This window comes from Melospiza georgiana, chromosome 14 (assembly GCF_028018845.1).
Source record: "Melospiza georgiana isolate bMelGeo1 chromosome 14, bMelGeo1.pri, whole genome shotgun sequence".
NCBI classification, from domain to species: Eukaryota; Metazoa; Chordata; class Aves; order Passeriformes; family Passerellidae; genus Melospiza; species Melospiza georgiana.
In genome coordinates, this window is record NC_080443.1 from 2,975,083 (window position 1) to 2,996,540 (window position 21,458).

Below are 21,458 nucleotides of genomic sequence, written 5' to 3' on the forward strand. Positions count from 1 at the left end.
ATGAATTAGGTTTTTAACTGAGCTTTTTTTGAGTGCATTAATCTAGAAATGAGGAAGCAAATCCTTAGTTAAGACAGATAAGCTTAAAATAAAAAACACAGGTGCACCCTCTGGCTACCACTGTGGCAGGGTATTGCATTGCATGCTACTACATATTATGTTTTTAATGCTTATTTCCAGCACATATGCTGAGAACCATCTTCTGCTGTCTCCATCTACAGCTAATTGCCAGCTTGAAAACTGTGGAGATGTTATTTGAACATCAGTGAATTTTGGAACATTTAGAATTGCTAAAAGGTCACATATCTGTTGTGGCAGATATTTTCCATTGCTTGGCAGGACATAAGGCTGCAGAAGGGAAGTAGAGAGGTTTTGTGTAGGCATTATTCCATCCCTGAGTCCTGGGCGTGCCTGGAGCTGTGATAGTGGACTCATTCTCCTGTGCTGAGTGTCAGGGGGCTGATCTTTAGATCCTGCCTGTTCTAGAATTTGTGCCATGCCTTTTCCTAAACAGAGAAATATGTTATGGGCTTGATTTCTGAGTTTAAGAGGGGTGAGGAAGAGGACTTGGAGAGGGCCTGTCTGACTTCTAAGCTTTGTACTGAAGACACAACAGGCATAGAGATGGCAATTTTAGCTGCAGAAGGCTTTGAAGTAGGGCTACAGACTTTTTCCCAAGGTAGCTTTCAGCTTGTTTCCATCCACCTTACCAAGGTATCATGAACTTTTCCCCTCTGTGGTTTCAATTAAAAGGTGATTGAATCTTCTTTAGGAAGCTCAGGTAAGGACAAACATCAGGTCAGTGCCCTGGAGGTTGTGCTGAGAGAGGTGGAGCACTGAGGCAGTGAAAAGGCAGCACCTGGAGCTGGGCTGGAAGGAATGATCTCCTCAGTGATCTGTGAGAGGCAGCCTGGAATTCTGATGCAGTTCTTCCTGCAGCCTGAAATTCTGATTCAGTTGTTCCTGCAGCCTGGAATTCTGATTCAGTTCTTCCTGCAGCCTGGAATTCTGATTCAGTTGTTCCTGCAGCCTGGAGTTCTGACTCAGTTCTTCCTGCAGCCTGGAATTCTGATTCAGTTCTTCCTGCAGCCTGACTGAAGGGGGATGCTTGGTATGCACCTTCCCTACACCTGGCTTTCAAGGAAGGGCAATTCTAAGTGAAGAGAAAGTTCAGATTTCAGTATTCAGAGATGTTTTAAAAGGTTTTACTGAGTTTGGTGGCTTTCCTTTTAAGTCAGAAGTATGTTAAAGATGGTTGTTAGGATTTAAGTGTCTGGTGAAATTAACATGTGAATGGCAGGTCATATTAAAGCTTACTAAAGTAGAAATCTCCTTGGAATGTCAAGTTACCAGCCAAAGAAGTTTGTTTAGAAATCAATATTTTTAGAGTTAAGAACATTTTTCTTTTAGGAAGATGAATTCTTGTGGGTTATATTCTGGGGTAAGAAATTGCATCCTTTGAATCATCTCCTTGCAGGGATGCATTTCATTTCAGATTTGGCAAGCTCTGAACTACTGTGTTTTACATGGTACTTTCAGAAAAACTTTGCTCTGTGCCATGCTGTCAAGCTGCCAGCTAGAGATGAAATGGCTGAGCTTTCTGAACCAGCCAGGGGGAACTGGGAGCTACAAAAGGCAGCTCTAGCATTATACACTCTTTAATAAAATGCAGACAAAATGACAAGAGGCAAAGTGTTTGTGGTTAAGGATCTGTTGCCTCTCTTGCTTAATATTTCAAGATCTCATTATTTTCTGACTTGATGTGGAACTTAAAGATAAAACAGAAGAATTCAACCTCACACTGGATTTCAGCAGTTTGCAGATGGTGTTTTGTTAATTTTTTTCATTTTATTGAGTGGGTGTATTTTCAAACAAATTTTAAAACTTTCATTTTAAATTTAAAGGCTTCCACTTCAAATTTCATGGCGAATGGATATGCTAAGTATTGATTCCAGTGTTTTGAAAAGAAAATGCCATCTAACAGAAGAAAGAATTCAAACTTGTCTAAATTATCTCCTTAGCAATCAGGAGGTTTTTTGACACCAACACTTAGCCAAATGGCCTTTTTTTCCTCTAATTTGCCAGTGTCTATCATAATCCTGTTGTTGCTAGAAGTAAACATTTAGTACTTTGCAGCTTTGTGCCTGTATATACTGTATTTTCCTGTAAACCCAGTGAAAATGAACTTTGATAGTTTTATGTGGGAGATTTCATATGTTCTGTTTTTTGCATTATTTTGATGGAAAGCTATAAATATCTCTTAGTGAAAACTGATCTGTATGTTAATATCTTAAAACTGTTCGTTTGCTTTTTGTGTTTTCAGGGTTTTTTCTATCTATGCTGTAAACCCCTTAACATTTTTTTGAACTCCTGTCTTTGGTGTTCATGCACCTGTCTCAGAATTGTGCTGTGATGCCTCTCCTTTGCATATGTGCATTGCTGTGTTTGCTGGATTTGATGCTAATTCAGTCAGCAACTTTTTATGCATTGCAGAAGAGCAGAAATGTATCAACTGTGATAGAGACATTTCTATAAATAAAATGTGGAAAGGTAACAGCAGAGGTGAGAAAAGGTAAAAATAAGGCAGGCCTGTGAAGTCTGCCCACATGGGCATCATCCTTATGTATTAGGTGGTCTGTAAATCTAATATTTCCAGAAGGAAAAGGTGGAGTGGACATTCCCAGGTGTTTTCCATGTGTGTCACAGAAAGGAGACATTAAGGTTGCACACATCTACCAAAAAGCAGCAAAACAAGCCAGTTGATAAAGCACTCATCTGATAACTGGAAACAAATACTTCTGGCAGCATTATCAGAGCTGCAGAATGCACATAGAGAACCAATTTATGTATCTTTGAGGAGAGCACTGGTTTAGGAAAATATAGTTGAGTTATGTGAGTTTCAGCCTCATAATTGCCTCAAATTCTATGTGCTCTTCACCACTTGATTAGGTCATGCATGTAATTTGGTATCCAGACATTTAAAATGCCCAGATGCACTTTCAGGATTGAAATGTCTCTTGTTTATATTAGAGTTTCTCTGTCCTGCTGGATGGCTGACGTGGTTGAAAAGACCAGCTGCTCATATGGTTAAGTGAAAATAAAAGTAGAAAATGTGTGGAAAAGGAGAATGAGGAAGAAGAAATGTTTTTACACTGGTGAAATGAGGGGGGGAAAGGGTGAAAGTTACAGGTCAGTCCTGACTTCCAGAGACTTGTGCTTTTATTTCAACTGGATTGCACTGAGTGCCTCCCCTGCTAATCTGAGGAATGCCTTCCATGTGCAGTCTGTACATTGGGGCAATTTGCATTAGCTGGAGCCTGGAAGTTATTTGTTCCCATTAAAATATTAATGCATTTATGCAGAGGCTGTAACTGGTCTAGGAGCTGTTTTTAGTAGAATGTTGAAGTTCACATTCTTGAAAAAAGGTGGAATTTTCTTCCTGTCCTTATTTTGGAAGTGGGGGAGAGCATCCTGAGAACTGTGGACACTCATCACAAGATTGCCCTGAAGTGCCAAACACTGCTGTAAACCTGGCTTGGGAGGGTGCTGCCTTTTGCACTGTCCAGACAGTGAGCAAGGGGTGAAATCCAGGCTCTTCTACTAGCCAGACATGATGTGGGAGCTCCATCAACAGTGCCACTGTAACCCAGGAGCCCAGGGTCTGCTGATCCTGTTCCCTGCACAATCCTCCCTCTCCTTCCTTCGCTCCTTCACTCCTTGGATGGTGGTTTTTGTTGGTCTCAGAATGACTAAATATTTTCTGTGAAGTATTTCAGTGCCTGACCTTGTGTAAATGAAGGAGCTGCATTGCATAAATAGTCAGTCTGAGGCTGAGCATGAATTCCTATTTTCAAACAGATACCTGAGAAGTTGTGATCTAATACAAATACATTGTGTGATCTAGTACAGATACATTGAGTGATCTAGTACAAATACATTGTGTGATCTGATACAGATACATTGTGTGATCTAATACAGATACATTGTGTGATCTGATACAAATACATTGAGTGATCTAGTACAAATACATTGTGTGATCTAATACAGATACATTGTGTGATCTGATACAAATACATTGTGTGATCTGATACAGATACGTTGTGTGATCTCATACAGATACGTTGTGTGATCTAATACAAATACATTGAGGGATCTAATACAAATACATTGTGTGATCAGATACAAATACATTGTGTGATCTGATACAAATACATTGTGTGATCTAGTACAGATACATTGTGTGATCTAATACAGATACATTGATCCTGAAGCCTTGTGCCCAAGCCAAGGGAAATGGTTTCTAACCCTGTTTGCACTTGCTGTGGAGCAGTTACTAACTTTTATTACCAGCAGATTGCAACAAAGAGATCAGACAGCTGAATTATGAAACCACCTATTTTTCAGGCAATTGCAGATCATGGATATGTACTTTATACTGAAGGTAATATAAAGGCACATCAAACAAGTATTAAATTACCCTGCTAGCACATGCAGTCTTCCAAGAAATAGGATTAAAAAAAAATTTAAAATCTATAAGCCTTTGCTGCTGCCTCATTCTAACGGAAATATATTTGAGCCACTCTTTTTTATGTCTTGGCTGAAAGACAGGAGTGGAAGTTTGTTTCCTCACTCACAGTCAGCAGATTTTACCATCCCAGTGTAATCTTTTCACCTGGGTGTGCATTTTAAAACCTTGTACTTCTCATTCTCAATTGCATAGTGATTATTTTGTGTCATCTTCCATTTGACTAAGAAAGTCAATCCACTCACCTCTATAGTGTTTCTGTTTGTAAAAGCATCCTGATCAATATCAGGATTTTACAAAGGTACCTTTACTCTTGCCAGAGGAGTTGTTTGAAGGGAGTGGCTGTGCTGTGGTAATGCACTGTCTGTGGGAAATGCTGTAATCTCACATCAGAGGCACTGATGGCTGGGAAACCTGTTTCTGGACTCATTAAAACAAACTACAGAGCAGAAATACAGTAAAGAGTTTTCTACAGCAGTGTGAGGAGGAGCATGGAACAATAAAAAGAGAGGTCTTGGTGGCAGTTTCAAAGTGTGACAGTTATGGTTCTTTGTAACTGCTGCAAACCCTGGAGTGCAGCTCGAAAACATGATTGAAATATTTTCATGCAATTCAATAGATGTAGTTCTGTACTTTGTAAACAGTAAGTATGTACTTCACAGCTGCCCTTGAGATGGGCATGAACAATACCAGGAATTCAGTGTGTGTAACAGTGGAAGGAGTATGTGGGGTTTAATAGAGGTTATGGAACTGTGTCTGCTTTCCTGTGCATGTCACACTCAATAGCTGCTTTTATTTGAAATACATGATAGAAATACATGTAGAGAAAAGTTAAACAGTGCATTTTTGACATGAGTTCAGAAGAGAGTATCAAGGCTTATAAACATACCTGAATTCAGTATCTCATAAGGCACAGAGTAGGATGGGGTTTTCAGGGCATTGGTTTGTTTGAGGTTTTATGTTTTTTATCTTCCTTCAGAAGCATGTGAAAGAATGAACATCATGGCTGTAATTACTGCTGTGGCTTCTGAGTTCATGGTTGGGGTTTTTGAATACCAAACAAAGATAGCATTTTTCACATCACCCCTTGCCCACCTTTTGAGGTATTGCAAATAGGTGGGAGTTGTGATTGTGAACAGAAATTCTGGAGCTCTGGGAATTTAAATATGTAAAATAGTTTCAAATTGTATTTAAAAGGAAATTGAGCATGCTTGTAGAAATGTTCCATTTGAAGTAGTGTTAGAGTTATGACAAATGTAGAATTACATTGATTTTGTTCCTAATGTATTGCAGAAGAGTTGAAAAAATGCTGGTTGAACCACTTGTTTATCAGTATTAAATAGGGCAGGCTGATATTTGAAATTCTTGTGACTTGCCTTTGGAAGATTGTTTTGCTAATGCTGAATCAATGCCAACAATACTTTGCTGTCATGAATACTGTAATAGCTGTTTGCTCTTGAGGTGTACTTGATCTAATCTTATTATAGGTGATGCATATAATTTTCAGGGTTTTTTCACTTTGCATTCTTTAGCTGTGGAGTTGCAGTCTAACGTGCTGTCTGTTGTTCTTCTCTTCAAGTCGTGTCATTAAGACAGACATGGAGTTGGAAGTTCTGCGCTACACCAATAAAATCTCCAGTGAAGCTCATAAAGAGGTAATGGATCCTTTACTGTTAATAATTTTTGCTCTTAGTGTAGCAGTACTCAGAAAATGTCCCCAGCAACCCAGAATTGCTTAGTAATAAAATAATGGAAAGGCTGGATAGAAATAAGAGGATAATATCCCTCCTATTACAGCCCAGTAATGTACCTTGCATTGCCCTTGAACTCAGCGGTGCGTTTGTGATGTGTGAGAAATGAAGTGTGGGTTTGGGCAAGAGCTCTCACACCTCAGCAGAAGGTGACCTGCTGCAGGCTGTCTGTCCTGTGTGCACAAATACCTGAATCAGGATGGAGAAATAAAAGATCAAGGTCATTCAGGCCCATGTGCAGCTCTGAAAAGCTGAACTAGCAGGTGGCTGTCCCCAGATCCTGGTGGGCTGGGGGAGTTTTGCCATGCACAGTGTGGGACAGGGAGAGGATTCCTCAGAGCTGGGGGAGTCCCTGGGGCAGTGCTGAGCCCTGCTCTTCTGTTGCCATACCAGGGTGGCAATGCCATGTCCAGGCTCTCAGGTTGGCCCTGGCATACACAGGGGAGCTGCACCCCTCTCCTGGTGGTCATGACAAAACCAGCCTGGCTGTCGCTCCTGTGCTCCACACAGTGATGCAGATCTGCCCAGGAGCTCTGAGAGTGGTGATGACCAGGGGGAGCTTAGGTAAAACTAGCTGATGAGGTTATCTCAGATTGTCTTGGCTCCTGCTCCTCAGATATCCAAACTATGAAGGGTAAAAATGTGCTAAAATGAATACTATAAAATTGAAAACTCAAAGGGTAGTCATTTTGCATTCATATTCCTTGGTTTTTCGTCATCCTTGAAAAATCTTATCACACCTGAGAGTATTTTTTTCTGTAGAGCAGCTGCCTAGAACTTCTATAATACAGAAACAAAGTAATGAAACTTTCTTAGCAAATCTGAGAACAAGAATCAGATTTATGACTTGTAAACTGGTGTTAACTCTAATAGTTTTCTATTGATTCAAACTGTAAAAGAGACTCTCCCATGTAGGCTAATCCAGTTCATAGCTTTGTTTTGCCTAAGCAGCACAAAAGGCCTTGCTGCCATGTTCACCACAGCTTTCACAATTGAACATTGGTATTTTGGTGAGCTGCACTTCATTGGGATATTGTAGTTTGACAATTAAACTTGCTTTATTGCTGGAGACTGCAGGCATTTTTAAAGATTTAAGTGTTTGATTCCAGTGTAGTTTTAAAATGCATGTACTGATGTAAATTTAAATGAAGTACAGATGATATTTTTGTAATATAGGTTTCTCTGGAGATAGTCATAAGTCATAAATTTATAAATATGAGATTTCCTCCTGCTATGATGGTCTCATGCTAATATGTATCTTACAGGTAATGAAGGCTGTAAAAGTAGGAATGAAAGAATACGAGCTGGAGAGGTAAGAGTTCTTATACTAATTACAATAAAATAAGATAATAGCTCTGTAGCAGGGGGAAAAGCAATAGCTGAGACAATGCAGTAGCTTGGATTCAGTTGAGACTGAGAGTTCATTGGTGTTTGAAGGCCATTGTCAGTATTATTTTGTTATTTTGAGGTGGTTCTTCATCTGTTTCAAACACGCATTTGATGAGGGGTGATTATTTTTTGGTTAAGTGTAGCATATCTCTCTTGCTGAAGCTACAGTAATTTACAGAAGCTCGATGAAATAGCTGTTTTCATTGTCTGAAGCCATCCAATAAAACTGTGTTTATGGTTAAACATTGCCTTTAGTCTGGTTGTGTTTGAAGGCTGCATGAGTGGGTGTTTAAGTGTCTTGTGAAGGGCTGTGTGCAATTACATTTTGTCTGCAATTACAAGGCAGCAGTACCTGTACTCAGCCTGCACAAGGAGCTCAGATTACACCTGTGGTGGGTGTTCTACAGCTGCTGAGAAGTCAATAAGAAGGCAGCACATATCTCTGGTGTTGGAAAGAATGTGCTGTACAGGCATCCATGAGGGGTTTGGCTGGTCCTAACTGATACACTAATGATGTGTCTGGATCTAAGGAAAACACTGCCTCCTCTCTTGAATCAATATTTACATTAGATCAGCAGCATTTCTCATATAAAGCATGGTTTTGATCATCAAGTCCATTTATTTTTAGATTGTACGTGGTATTTTCAATTTTTAAAGTATTTGCATAATGAAGAAATAGCAAATAGAAATCATATGTCAGTTACTGTGGTTTCTTGGCAGTAATTTTTCAGAGGCTTGTAAGCAGGCTAGAGCAGCACCCAGGGAAGGGAATACAAAGGAACCACGATATTTATCATCAGGATTTCAAGGTAGCTCAAAAGACAAATAAAGCCCTTAGTTCCATTTAAGCAGTTTAAATTTCTGGAGATACTATAGTCTCATGCCTATAATTTGTCAGTGCCTCAAACTACATTAACACATACCACCAAGTAACAGGGAAAATAAAATATTGTTTACATTCTGTCTTTATTTTTGAACTTTGTGTTTGTGTTCATTTTACTCACTGGCAATGCTCTATGTGCCAATAGTGAAATTTTGGCTCTGGAAATCATTAGCAATCAAAAATTTCCCTAGAGCAGAATTTCTTCTCGGGTGCTTTTAAATGCCAGTTTGATTTAAATGTCATACAACAACTACTTATATAAACACTCTTCTGTAAGTCCACAAGGTATATTACCTTTTTTTCTCTGGGACTTTCATTCTTCCCTGGCTAGCTCCTTTCACACACATCAACCATTTGAAAATATTATTTATGTGTTTCAATTGAAAAAAATAAATAAACAGCTACTACACCTATTTAAAATTGCCTTTTATTCTTCCATAAATCTTGATGGATTACACTTCTTGAAAGAGTTTGAAGTTATTTAGCTAATGAAAGAGGTCTTGGCAGACTGCTCTACTGTGTCTGCCTTGGAGACTATAATTAGAATTTCAGTTTCTTTTACTGAATTCATCCCTGCACCCGTTCCTTTAGGGGAAAAGGGCCCTAAAAATTTAAACTGTCTGCTGTTCTTCTGACTGCTAGGAAGAATAATGGCAGAGATCCCAAAAGCAATTAAAATTGTCTGTTACTGGATGTAGAACCTAAGTGTTGCCTTTTCTTTGTCCATTTGGTTAAACACTGGTAAATGATTTTGAACCAGTAATGTGTTAATGCTGAGATATATAAAAAATAAATGCATTTAACTGCAACTCCAATCAGCCCTGACTTCTTTTCTGGTTTGATATTATTTAACTTTTATGTGTGGTCGGTTGACTTTAAGGAGACAGCCAAGGCAATTATCTACAGACAGTAATTCACAGCATGTGTAATTGCATATGAAGTCATTTTGGTAGGTCAGATTCTGGGTTTTCTCTGAAGCAGTTTGTTTAGTATTTGTGCTTATCTCATGTTTAATTAATCTTCTTTAATTAAAGGGTTTTAATTATGAAACTGCTCTGTAGTGAATATATTGTTCAAAATATAGCAAAATGCTAAAAAAAGTCTTCAGCTTGAGAAGTGTGTGAATAAAATCTGTGATTCCAGCAAAGTTGTGTGTGAGCATGTAGACAAAGATGTTTTGTGTCTATATAAAAACAGACTGAAAGCACTAATTAGGAGCTACAGTTATCTGTTTCAGAGTTCTTTGAAGGCCTGGAGATAACTTCTGTAGATCAGTGCTTATCAATTTCTAGATTTTATCTGTGTGTTATCAAATTAAGTGTGGAATCTTCTGTGCATTGCCTCATTTGTTCCCTTTTTATTAAAAAGAACACTTTTAAGATTGGGGTGGCTACTTGGAATGTCAGTCTGGTTGGGGAGTGATGTGAAGGTGTATGCTGTAGCAACAGGTGAGTGACTTCTGCATCAGGAGTTCTGGACACACAGCTGTTGTGTGCATTGCCCATTTTTGTGGGAGTTTGTCCCCTTCTTAATAGCACTGAACGTCCAGATATCCAAAATACCAGAATAAGACTCTCCAACACTAAAGCTGTATTAAAGAGGGCATCATTTATTCAGGCCTGAGGTTCATGCTGGAGATCCTAACCTAACATGGACACGTAGTTCTTATATACAGTTACTATATGCATATGAAAATTTACCCATTACCATAAATCCCAGCCCATGTTCCCAGAGGTTCAGTCCTTTGTTTTCTCTGTCATGGCATTCTTGAGCCAGATGTCTTCTTTACTTCCAGCTGTCCTTGCTGAAAGCAGCGTGCTGAAAGCACGTTAAAATGAACGAACCCTTTTGGTGTCACTGTGATAGCAGTGTGTGCACAGTCCTGGGTTCATTGAATGATGATGTGTTTATTTCTCACTGCCTTGAGGACACCAGGTAGCACTAAAGCAGCCCTAACCAGCCATTCCCTTGTCCCACACCCCCTGGATTGTGTGACTGTCTCTGAAACCTCTGTGGCTGCTGAACACTGGGGGTACCATGCAAATAATTGTGATTGCAGTGCCCAAAACCTGGGGCCTCATCCTGCAAGGGGAGCCTTGTGAAGCAGAGCAGCATTGGGCACTGTACCCCTGTACAGTGTTACTGCAGGGAGCAGTGGTTAGTGCACAGGGGACAGTGGCTAGTGTACAGAGAGCATTGGCTAGCAGACAGTGGGCAGCAGGGGAGGGGATTCTGCCCCTCTGGCCCTCAGTGATTCCCTGGCCCAGCCCAGGAGGGACCTGGAGCTGCTCAGAGAGCCCAGAGGAGGCTCCAGGATGGGCAGAGGGATGGAGCAGCTCTGCTGGGAGGAAAGGCTGGCACAGCTGCCATTGCTCACCTGCACAGGAGAAGCTTCTTTTGTGACCTTCCAGTACCTCAGGGGAGCTACCAGAAAGATGGACTGACTACTTACAAGGGCCTGGATTGACAAGACAAGGGAGAATGGCTTCAAACTGACAGAGGACAGGGTTAGATGGGATATTAGGAAAACTTCTTCATTGTAGGGGAAGTAATTGTGGGGATTTTGTAGCTGTTTAGTACTAAAGGTAAACTCCACTGTGCACTAAGGGCAATAATATGAAGAATAAAATGGCAAGGAAGCAGCTACAGAGGTTTTTTCTTGATGGTTTACAATGCTTACAGACTATTTTTACACCTTGCCTCTCTTACCAGCTGAGGCTGATAAAAGTTCTTTATCCCTATTCTTTTCAGTGCTGTCCCTGATTCCAGAGCAGAGCCTGGGCTCTGAGATGAGTTGCTGTTGTATCTGCCAGTGTTAAATTTCACTATCTGGGAAAGTCTGAGAGCACTCTCACAGATTATGGCTCTCATCTTTCATTTTTCTCTCTCTCTCTCCTCTGCTCCAGTGGAATAAACTGAAAATAAAACACACATTTTATTTCACTAAAAAAGAGAAAATAGCCAGAATAATTTTATTTTCCTTTGGGCATTTCCTTTTAGTGAGATGCTGATGATTTTAGCTAATCAATATTTGCCACTTACTATTTCCTGATGATTTTGCTCTTTGAATGTTTTTGAAAAAGTCACTGACTTCTGCAGCAAATGATCTTCAAAAATACTTGGTTTTTTTATGAGGCTGGATAGATTTTCAGCTCAATTATAACCTTGGTGAGTCCTTCACATTAGTGTGCATAGATAGTAAATAAGAATGCCCATTGCAGCTGACAAAAATACGCAAGAGAATCTTTCAGAGTTGCTTTTTGGTGTGGGAATGGTGTTGAATTGTGTCGTGACCCTCACTGCTATTTGTGTATGTTTATTAAACAAGATACCAGCTCTCCATTAGTCTCAAGCAGCATGTCAGCCTGCTCAGTTACTGATACATCTTTTATGTCTTTTTCTTTTTTCTTTTTTTTTTTTAACAGTTAATGTTGTGTAGCCTGGAAATGTCTTGACTGCCTTATTTCCCAAACTGCCTTGCAGTCAGAGGTGATGTGTTTTTCAGTGTAGGGTGCTGCTATCAAAAGGTTACTTTTCAAACTTTAAAATACATGAGAAACAGAGAGAGAGGTAGAAGGTGACCTTTTCCTGCATTTTAAAAACCTCAGTGCAATCCAGTAATTTTTCCTTTGTTTCTGCAGGCCTGTGTGGTAGGACAGGAGTCTGCCTGCTGTCAGGATGGTGTTTGGTGTAAGATGATCCTGTACCTGATATTATTTATTTGTCTGTGTATCTACTTCAAGCACAAGGGTTGAAGGAAGAAGGATCAGCCACAATCTCTGTTTTTAGCAAGAAATCCTCCCCATGCAGCAGCCCAGGAGCTTCTGTTGAGCATGGCTGCCCTGGGGCTGGCAGGGAGGGAGTGCTGAGCCAGTGGTTTGTGCCTGTGCCAGGACCAGCAGGGCTCATCCAGGGCTTCCTAAAAATGGTGATAGGAAATGACCTGCAGTGTCCAGGGCCAAGCAGGCAGCTTAGTGCTGACAGCTCTGACAGCAATGCTGGCTGCTAATTGCTTCATTGGAGTGAGCTGCTGAATCTCATGTGTTCAGGGCCCAGAGGGAAGGCAGGGATGATGTGTGTGCCTGGAAAAACAACTGGATTGAGAGAGACACTTCCTGCAGCCTTCCCCTCCTGCCCACCTGCCCCACGTACTGCTGGTCCTTTGATGTTTTAAATTAGGCTGTCACCACTCCTTTCCTAATCCAGCTGAAGTCAGGTTGTAAATAGTCTTTAAATAAATCTAAATTTAAAAATTGCTTTAGAAAACCCCTGAGCATTGTTTCTGTTCTGTGACATACAGAGGCACAATTGCAAATGTGTGCACACTCCACTCAGGAGAAATGGCGACAGGATTACCTGTGAGCATGGAGCTCCTCTCTCAGCACCTCATCTGCTTTGGGAGATGTAAATCCACTGCAGAAGGTTCAGCTGCCCCAGCCCTGGCAAACATGTGCCCACTTCCATTTGCCCAGCTGAGAGGAGAAATGTGGGAGTCAGACACTCCTTGGGGCACTGAGACCCATTTTACCTGAGCTGCTGCTCACTGTGTTCGTGGGGCTTGGGGATGGACTCCATCAGCTGCTGGGAGGGAGCAGGGCAGTTCCAGTACATTCCCAGGAACCTCCCAGCATTTTCCCTTTGCAGGAGCTCCTGGGGGAAGCTCAGGTGTTCTCTCTTTCAGTCACCTCCTGGTGCAAGAGAACTGTTTCATTGCACACTCTTGTGATTGAAATTCACGTATTTGGGGTTTCTTTACCTTCTACAAAAAACCTGTGAACTTAGACCATGTGAGAGATTTCAAATAAGCCCCTCTATCATCACAGAGATACCAAAGAACAATTACCATGCTGATATTGGAAAGGATTGCCTTCAGCAAGAGAGCTGTGGCAGGATGTGCACCACGTGTGTGCATACAGAACTTGGCTCATGGCATAGCAGGAGATAAGCCACCTTTGAATGCTGTGTCACTGTCCTCACAGGGTTAGTAATACAGTAAATCTGATGATTCACAATTATCCTTTGATTATCTTTTTGGAAATTAAAAAACAGTAGCATTTTAATTTTGTAACATTGAAAATTACAAGCATTATTAATTTCTGTGGATGTTTTCTACAGTGACTATTAGTCACTGCAGAGACTATTAGTATGTTAAAGGAAGAACCAGCTTTCTTCTCAAATTAGCAATGATCTCAGTTTTTACTGAATCCAGTGTGGTGTTGAGATAGTGAACTAATTAACATTGCTAATGACAAGCTAAGATTGGAGATATGTGAAATGGAACTCATTGTAAAAGACAGTAGGCTGAAATTATTATTTGATGTGGATTTTCTCATGCTTGTTCAGACAAGTCAAAAGTAAAGATTCTACTGTATGTGAGGCTTTATCTGCGTTGTAAGCTTTACCTCAATAATTTTTGCTAATTACTGATGAAGCAGAGAGATGAGAACTTTGTGTTTTTTGGTCATCTTTTGATAAGCAGAATTGCTTGTGATCATGATCAGAGACCAGAAGCTCAACTTGAAGGAAATGGATAGAATACAAGACTGCCATTAATGTCATGATATCACACACTGACCTGAAAATTGAACCTATTTTACACACATGAAAAGAAAAAGAGCAGATTTTGTTCCTTGCTGCTGGCAATACTGCTGCATAATTCTTTTCCAAATTTGTTCTTAGTGCATCCTCATTATCATAGTGTGCAAGTGACACCTCACAGCTTATTAAGCAGCATTTTTAATGTCTATTGTGATGGCTTTGTTGTTTGGTTTTCTGTTGTTTCATCTGTCTAGGGGATGAGTTGTGCAGAATTGTGTGCTGTTTTGGCAGGTGGTAGTTTTTTGGGTGTGTACATTATCAGCAGTATTGAAAAATGCAAGATCAGGGTTGTTGTTACAGGATGACATGCCATCATAGAATCAAGGGTGGAAGAGGCCTTAAAGGTGAAGCCCAGCCACCAGCACTGTAAACCTTACACCACTAAACCATTTCCCAGGCCTGGCAGGACACCTTTGGTAGGCAGGCAAAAGGGATGGAGAATGCTGGGACTGGAGAGGAATCTGAATGACACTGGGCAGCAGAGGTGATGTTACTGCTCAAATCAAATTGAACCTTCAGGCAGCCTTGGCAAGTGAGGGCTGCAAAGAGCTTTGCTGGCAGCTGACTCTGGGTGTCCCAACTCACCTATTGAAACCTGTATATTTAAAAGAACTAATGAGATATGTGAAGGGTCCTCAGATTAATCTGTCAGTGTAGGGTACAGTTGCTATCACCTCTTAGTTGGTACAAACCTCTTGTAAAGTGCCATATCCTTCAGGAGTATTGGACTGCATTTCTGCTTTTTCTTATTTCAGAATGAGCCTGCTGTGTCCTCTTGGGCAGTACTGAGTGGCAGAGGTGGGCAAGTATTCTTCTGTCTCTGATTGGCAGATAATTTGCAAAAATTGTGTGGGGTTGTTTGGGTGCACAGTGTAACTGTAAGGACTGGGTGAAGTTTAGGATGTTTGTGTGATTTATTAACAGCCTTTTGCCTGTGTAACCTCTAGATTTGCTCTGTAATGGAAGGCTTGATGCTGGGTTACATTACATTGGGTCAATTTGCCAGTTTTTGGGGATTTTTCTTTATCGTGTGTTTGAAGGAAGAGAAGAAGAACATGTCTGTTACTAATATGTTGTGTGGGTTGGATATTTCAATGGCATTCAGGAATTGGCTTCCCAATCCTGCAAGATCTGGGGAGTTTCCTGAGATGTTTATGTTGAGGGAGCAGTCATATGCTTTTCATCAGTAATTCTGTCTTTGTGAGAAGGAAGTGGGTATGACAAGAAACCATTAAACTGGGAAAGGTCCTGGCCAGTGCTGTTTCTGTTGCTGCTGCAGATCAGAGGGTTGTGTCCACAAGACTTCTGAGAGGGTCTAGAATTTGTTTGGATCAGGTGAACTTGTTGGTTATTTGGAGCTGGTGGGGCAAGGAGGCCTCTGTTACTTGAAGGAGTTCTTGGGTAATTGATATAACTCCTTTCTGGTAGTTTTCTGTTTTATTTTGTGCTTCATTTTCATATTGGCTCTAATACCTGGGATCCATGGAGTGATTTTGTCACCTGTGATAGGCCCTTGGAGCTTGATTTGGGTCCCTTGTGCAGTTTAGAATAACAATTGAAAATGAATCCTGTTTCAGTCCCTCAGTCTGCATTAAGCTCTGATTTCCACTGTTGGTGATTGGTGTCTCTGCTCCATCCTGCAGCCAGCTCAGTGCTGGAAAGCAGCCTGGGCTCCAGGCAGAGGGAGCAGCCTTTGTCCAGATGGGAGTGGCTTCAGGGGACCCTGTGAACAGGGTGCAGGTGTTTGTCAGTGAGGGGATGTGCAGATTTTTTACCTGCCTACAGAGCACCTCTGTGGTCATTTGTTTGGTCCCTGCATAAAGAAAGGAATGTTGAAATGTTCCCAGAAACTGGAGAAAGTGTCATGGTAGACTTAGTTGCAAAGTGTGTCTGGGTCTTCCTGAACCTGCTTTCTCAGCTTCCCTTTCCTTAAAAATTCTGACTTCTGCACCTGCCTAAATTTGGTCCACACATTAGAATCATAAATTGAGTGCTATTATCTTTTATTATCCTTAAGGTAGGAGGTTTGCATATCCCAAATGACAAATTACTGCCTTTTCCTCTCAGAATAGCTCAATTGAGGACAAATTAAGATCTGTGCTGGGACACCAACGCCCTTTTAACCTAAGCCCTTACTGCATTGCTGCTTGCTCTGGGTTGTTGAACGCAACTTCAAACTTCAAATATTCAATTTGAAACTGAAAGGAAGATTATGAGGCATTAGTGATTATGTTGGCACTCTGTCACTGAACAGCACTTATGTGTTGTGTGCTATGTGGGTGGCTGTGTATTTGCTAAGAAGCATAACTGAAGATGAATGTTTAATTATTTCTTCAAGGCAAATCCTTTCTCCCGTGGACTTAAACTTGCATAAGAAAAATGAAAATTCATAAGGAGTTTAAAAATTGGCTAAAATTAAAAACCATTTATTTTTACCCTATTTATTCTTCTGAATAATAAAATTTCCCCATGGGTTTTTGGAACATATGTAGAATAATTATACTGTAGAAGTGGTGCTTTAGCTCAGCTTCTGGAGCTAGGGCAAACATTGTGATTATGCTGCAAGCTTAAATCTGGGTCTTACAGAAAATCTCAGTCAAGGCTCTGTTGCCATCAAGTGCAAAAAACTGTGACCCATGGATTGGTCCCTGTGGGAGCAATTACTCTTTGCTGAGATTTTTTTTCCAGCACTGAATATTATAAATGTCAAAAAAAAGTTTAACCCTCAGTACCTCTAACAGAATGTTTTCAATCCTGCTGGCAAGAATAAAAATTTTTAGCTTATATTTGCATGTTTGAGCCAGGATTTTTTAAAAGGCTTTTCTTTATAAACAACTGAAAGGTAAAAGTGCTTTTAAGTCCCAGTCTGCCTGCCTTGGTGAAGACAGAAGCAGGGCTGGAGCTGCCTGATGCTGCAGTGCTGTGCCCAAGCCTGTCCTGATGGCGCTGTGCTCCTTGGATGCAGAGTGAATTGATGATTAAAACCTCTCATCTGGCGGTGGCAGCAGGGCCAGAGTGTGCAGGGAGTGTGGGGTTGCTTAGGAACAGGGCTGGATGTGTTCTCAGCTGCAGCCCAGCAGAGCCCAAGGGCAGCAGGAGCTGCTCTTGCCTTCAGGGAAACCCACATCCTTTGTGGAGGTGCACTTGGTGTGCATTTCTGCTTCCTTATTCTGGTGTTTGTGTCATGTGGTAGGAGGCTCCTAGCTACTTGTCTAGGTTTGGAAAGACAGGAGTCTGCTAAGGAAGGCAGGAGCCTACCCTGAAATGGAGAATGGAAATCCTCCCCACCCCTCTGAATTGCTATAAATTTTAAATTAAGGGGCTCTCAGGCAAAAATATGGGAGCGGGAAATAACAGTTCTTTAATAGGGAAGAAAATATAAAAGGATAAAATAAACAATGCAGTACACTGGAACAACACTGACAGAGTCAGAACCCAACCTGACACCCTGTGGGTCAGGGTGTTGGTGGCAGTCCCATTGGAAATGTGGCTGCAGTCCTCCTGCAGTGTCAGGGGTGGTTCTGTTGGAGCAAGGGGAATCTGTAGAGAAGGATAAATTCTTCCTCTGAAGATCCAGTGGAAGAGGCAGCTGCTGTTCCTGTGGGGAATCCAGTGGAGAAGCCGTGCTGGTGTCTCAGAATCTCCAGATTATATCCATGTAGCAATGCTTGGCTCCTCCCTCTGGGTGGAGCATCTCATAATGGGATGTTACAGCTCTTATCAGCCATGCAGTGACATTCAATAGCTGTTATCAGCAGGTGTCCCCTCCAGAGGGAGGTGTAAATGTGGTCACTCAAAGAGAGAGATAAAGCAAACTGCCCACTTGTCAAAGGTAATCTGCCATACAGATGGTAATAGAATACGTCTTGCTTTGCAATCTGGAACGCTGCTAATTAACATTGGCTCTATGATCTAGAAGGTATGAAAGACACCTTATAATTAGAAATTTACAGTTCTTATAGAAACAATGGTGGACTTAAGACTTGATTGGTCTCAAGTGGAAACCACTCACACACTATTGGTGGCTGTTGTAAAAAAATGTATATTTTATTATTGGCTTTTTGCAAATATTAAAATGAATATTATACATGTTGTGTTTAAAAAGTTATGCTGTATTAATTCTCTTAAGTAGTGTGTTAAATATAGTTTTAGGTTATAACAAAATGTTAAAATAGAAACTGCTATGTAGGATACTTTTTTTTCTAAAGAAAGGACTCACACTGAAATAGCAGCCACAGGATACCCAAATCTTTCAGAGAAAGAGAATTTATTGCTCCATTATCAGGAGAAATGAACTTCTTCCTGCCTTGCTCGGGCAGGATGATGCCATCAGGATTATGAGGAAGAAGCTGACACTGACCAGACAGAATTCTGTGTTTGAATGGAATTTATGCATAATGTATGAGGTGTATGAATATGCAACAGGTTATTGTTTTTAAGGATTAATCCTCAGTTATTGTGGGTCCTTTCTCGGGCTTATTTTGCCCAGAAAAAGCTACCTGGCCTGTCTGTAACTCTTTGTTTCTGTTGTCTCATATTGTCCTAATTCAAATTGTCCAAATTATTATTACTCTAATTGTATTGCTATTTTATAACCATTTTATTACTATTAAACTTGTAAAATTTTAAAAACAAGTGATTGGCGTTTTTCACAGCTATCAATAATACACTCTAGAGAACTATACCTATAAACAATGGTTAGAGAAAGAGAGATAGTAATTGTTTGAACTCTTTTCCTCTTAGTTTCCTACAGCTTTTACACAGCTTCTCAGGATTTTTCTGGGGAAGTCTGTGCCTGCTCTCTGTGGCCAGAGAGCTGCTGCCACAGTGTCAGACTTACCAAATCAAAGAGAGTCCATTATTCCTAGCAGAAATTAAAATAATATTTTTCTATTATCTAAGTAACAGATCCAAACCCAGCAGATTTCCTGCCTCTTCCCTATTTTCTCATGTATGTTCTTTGGTGCTGGATACAGTCTGCTCGTTAACTGTGACAAAACTTTGATAAAATGGATAGAACTTGCATCATGTGTTCAAAGACTTCTGCACAGAGACACGAGCTGTGTGATGCTGGGAGGAATGTTGTGCAGCCTTGCAGCTGAAGTTTGAGTCAGGAGCACCATTCACTCACCCTAATGCTGCACTGAGACATAAAGACAAATGGCTCCCAAATATACCAACCCTGGGACAGGCTGAGTCACCGTTACTTGTGCTTTTTTCTTCTCAGTTAGTGATTTGTGTTTATCACATTGTTTTCCAAAGATAAAATATTGATGATTCTCAAAATAGTCTCAGGCAACATTAAGTGAAGAACTTCTGGTTTTTAGACATGAAGATAGGACTTTGCAAGTAAAAATCCATAAGCTTTTTGCTTTCTAAAGGCTGCAGATTTCATTTGTGTGGGTAGACACGAGTGATATCTTTTAGTTAATATGTAGAACTTCCAGTGAAATTTATCAAGTTTTTTCTTTCCTAGAAGTCACATTACATTTTGGTTCCATTTTGCTTAGCATGCATAAGCAATTTTAAAAGTTTTTGTGAGGCCTTTCAGCAGTTCAGAATGTTATTTCAGATTATTGTGACAAGCATTGAAAAATTTCTTCCAAAATGTGGAGGAATGCACTGCTCTCCTTTTATTAACAATTTTTTGTAGCCCAGGTGACTTTGCCAGATCTGAGGTGGAGCTCTGTGACCTCCTGCATGTTCCCCCCCTTGATCTCACAGAATGCACTGATGCTCTGCAGGCTGTACCTGCATCTGGGAGCAGGATCCCTCTGGGTTATTTGTAGCTCAATTACTTTGTTGTTTGCCAGGTGTATTCATTCCTTCAGGGCCCAGTCTATACATTTAACCTTGTTCCACTTTCCCCTCCTGCTCAGTGGCAGAGGAAGGGCAGGGTTATGCCCTTTGCCTCTGCTTTGATGCTATGAAGACAGCTTGGAAAAATCAAATATGTGCACTGTTAGTTCTTGGCTTTTTTGTTGTTTTTTTTTTTTTTTTTTTTTTTTTAAGGTTGGGATTGAAAGTGCTTGAGAGGATATTTTGTGTTCAAACTTAAAGGTTTATTATTTTTTATTTATATTACAGTCTTATAAGTAGTGAGTTCTACAGCATTCTACTGACAAGTTACAATATGGTTAACTCTCTCTACAAGGTTTTTTAAGGTTAAACTGTGTAAATAAGAAATGACACTTAAATTTTTTTCACTTTTAACTTAATAACTAATCTTTTGTGCCTTGCAATGTGGACTTTTCTGTCTAATTATAAAACACTGCCTAAACTTATGAAGAAGAGGGTGAGGAACAACTACCTACTGTCATAAAACCTCTATCTTGCCCCATATATATTTCTATATTTTAAAACTTTAAATTTTAAGGTTTCTACTTTCTGAGATTACATACTCTTATTTAAACTATACACTTGTAATTTTAGTGCTATCAATTAATTTTGGAAGCTTTCTCTAAGGCCTCAGGTTAAATGTAATATTCTCTTGTGGATTTGTGCCTTTCAGCACAGCAAGTTTAAAATTCTCAGCATCCAGGGTTCTAACAGTGTAGAAGAGACAGCTCAAGGATCTCACTTGAGGCTGTGCAAGAGAAAGGCTGTGTGTCACAGGTTGGTGCTGGGCCAGCTCAGACATGGGGTTCCCCTGCCACCAAGCACTTTGCACCCCCTCCATCTTGACTGGCTTCTTATGGCATTTGCAGGGCACCCACAATGAAGGAAGGAATGATGAGGAGGACTCCATCTAATCAGAAGGCTAATTAATTACTTTATTATACTATATTATTCTATATTATGTTAAAGTATATTACATTACATCTAAACTGAACCTGCCAAGCACCCGTGACTGTCAGCTGACAGTCCTGACACACCTGGATCCAATTGGTCAGTGAATCCAAACACTCTCACCAGAATCCAATTATCAATTCCCTTCAGGTAAACAATCTTCTACAATGCACTCCACTTGTGAACAACACAAGAACAGTAAATAAAATAAAATTTTGATCATTCTTTACTTTTCTCACTTCTCCCAAATTCAGAGAATGTGAATCCCACATCTCTTGGTGGCTTTGCCTTAATCCTCAGCACCTGAATGGGGTGTAGGGCACCTGGCTTCCAGCTAAAGCATGGTAAATCATAGATGCCACCATTGTCACTGCAGATAAATGCCAGGTCACTGCCAGGTGCCAGGTGCCATTCATCTTGCTGCACTGCTTCCCCTGAGGCTCACTGGCCCTGTGCTAGCATCCAGCGTTGCTCTCAGCACAGCTCCCAGGATATACCCACATCCCTTCAGGTGACTCCTGGA

The 21,458-nt window shown here is 40.5% G+C and overlaps 1 protein-coding gene across 1 annotated transcript in view; it reads left to right on the top strand.

The window, feature by feature from the left end:
* Positions 1-21,458, top strand: part of PEPD (peptidase D) — a 152,138-nt gene that overhangs the window by 38,602 nt on the left and 92,078 nt on the right. Inside the window, exons 8-9 of the mRNA XM_058033921.1 lie at positions 6,105-6,180; positions 7,542-7,588. Coding sequence (XP_057889904.1) covers positions 6,105-6,180; positions 7,542-7,588 — 123 coding nt within the window. The remainder of the gene's footprint in view (positions 1-6,104; positions 6,181-7,541; positions 7,589-21,458) is intronic.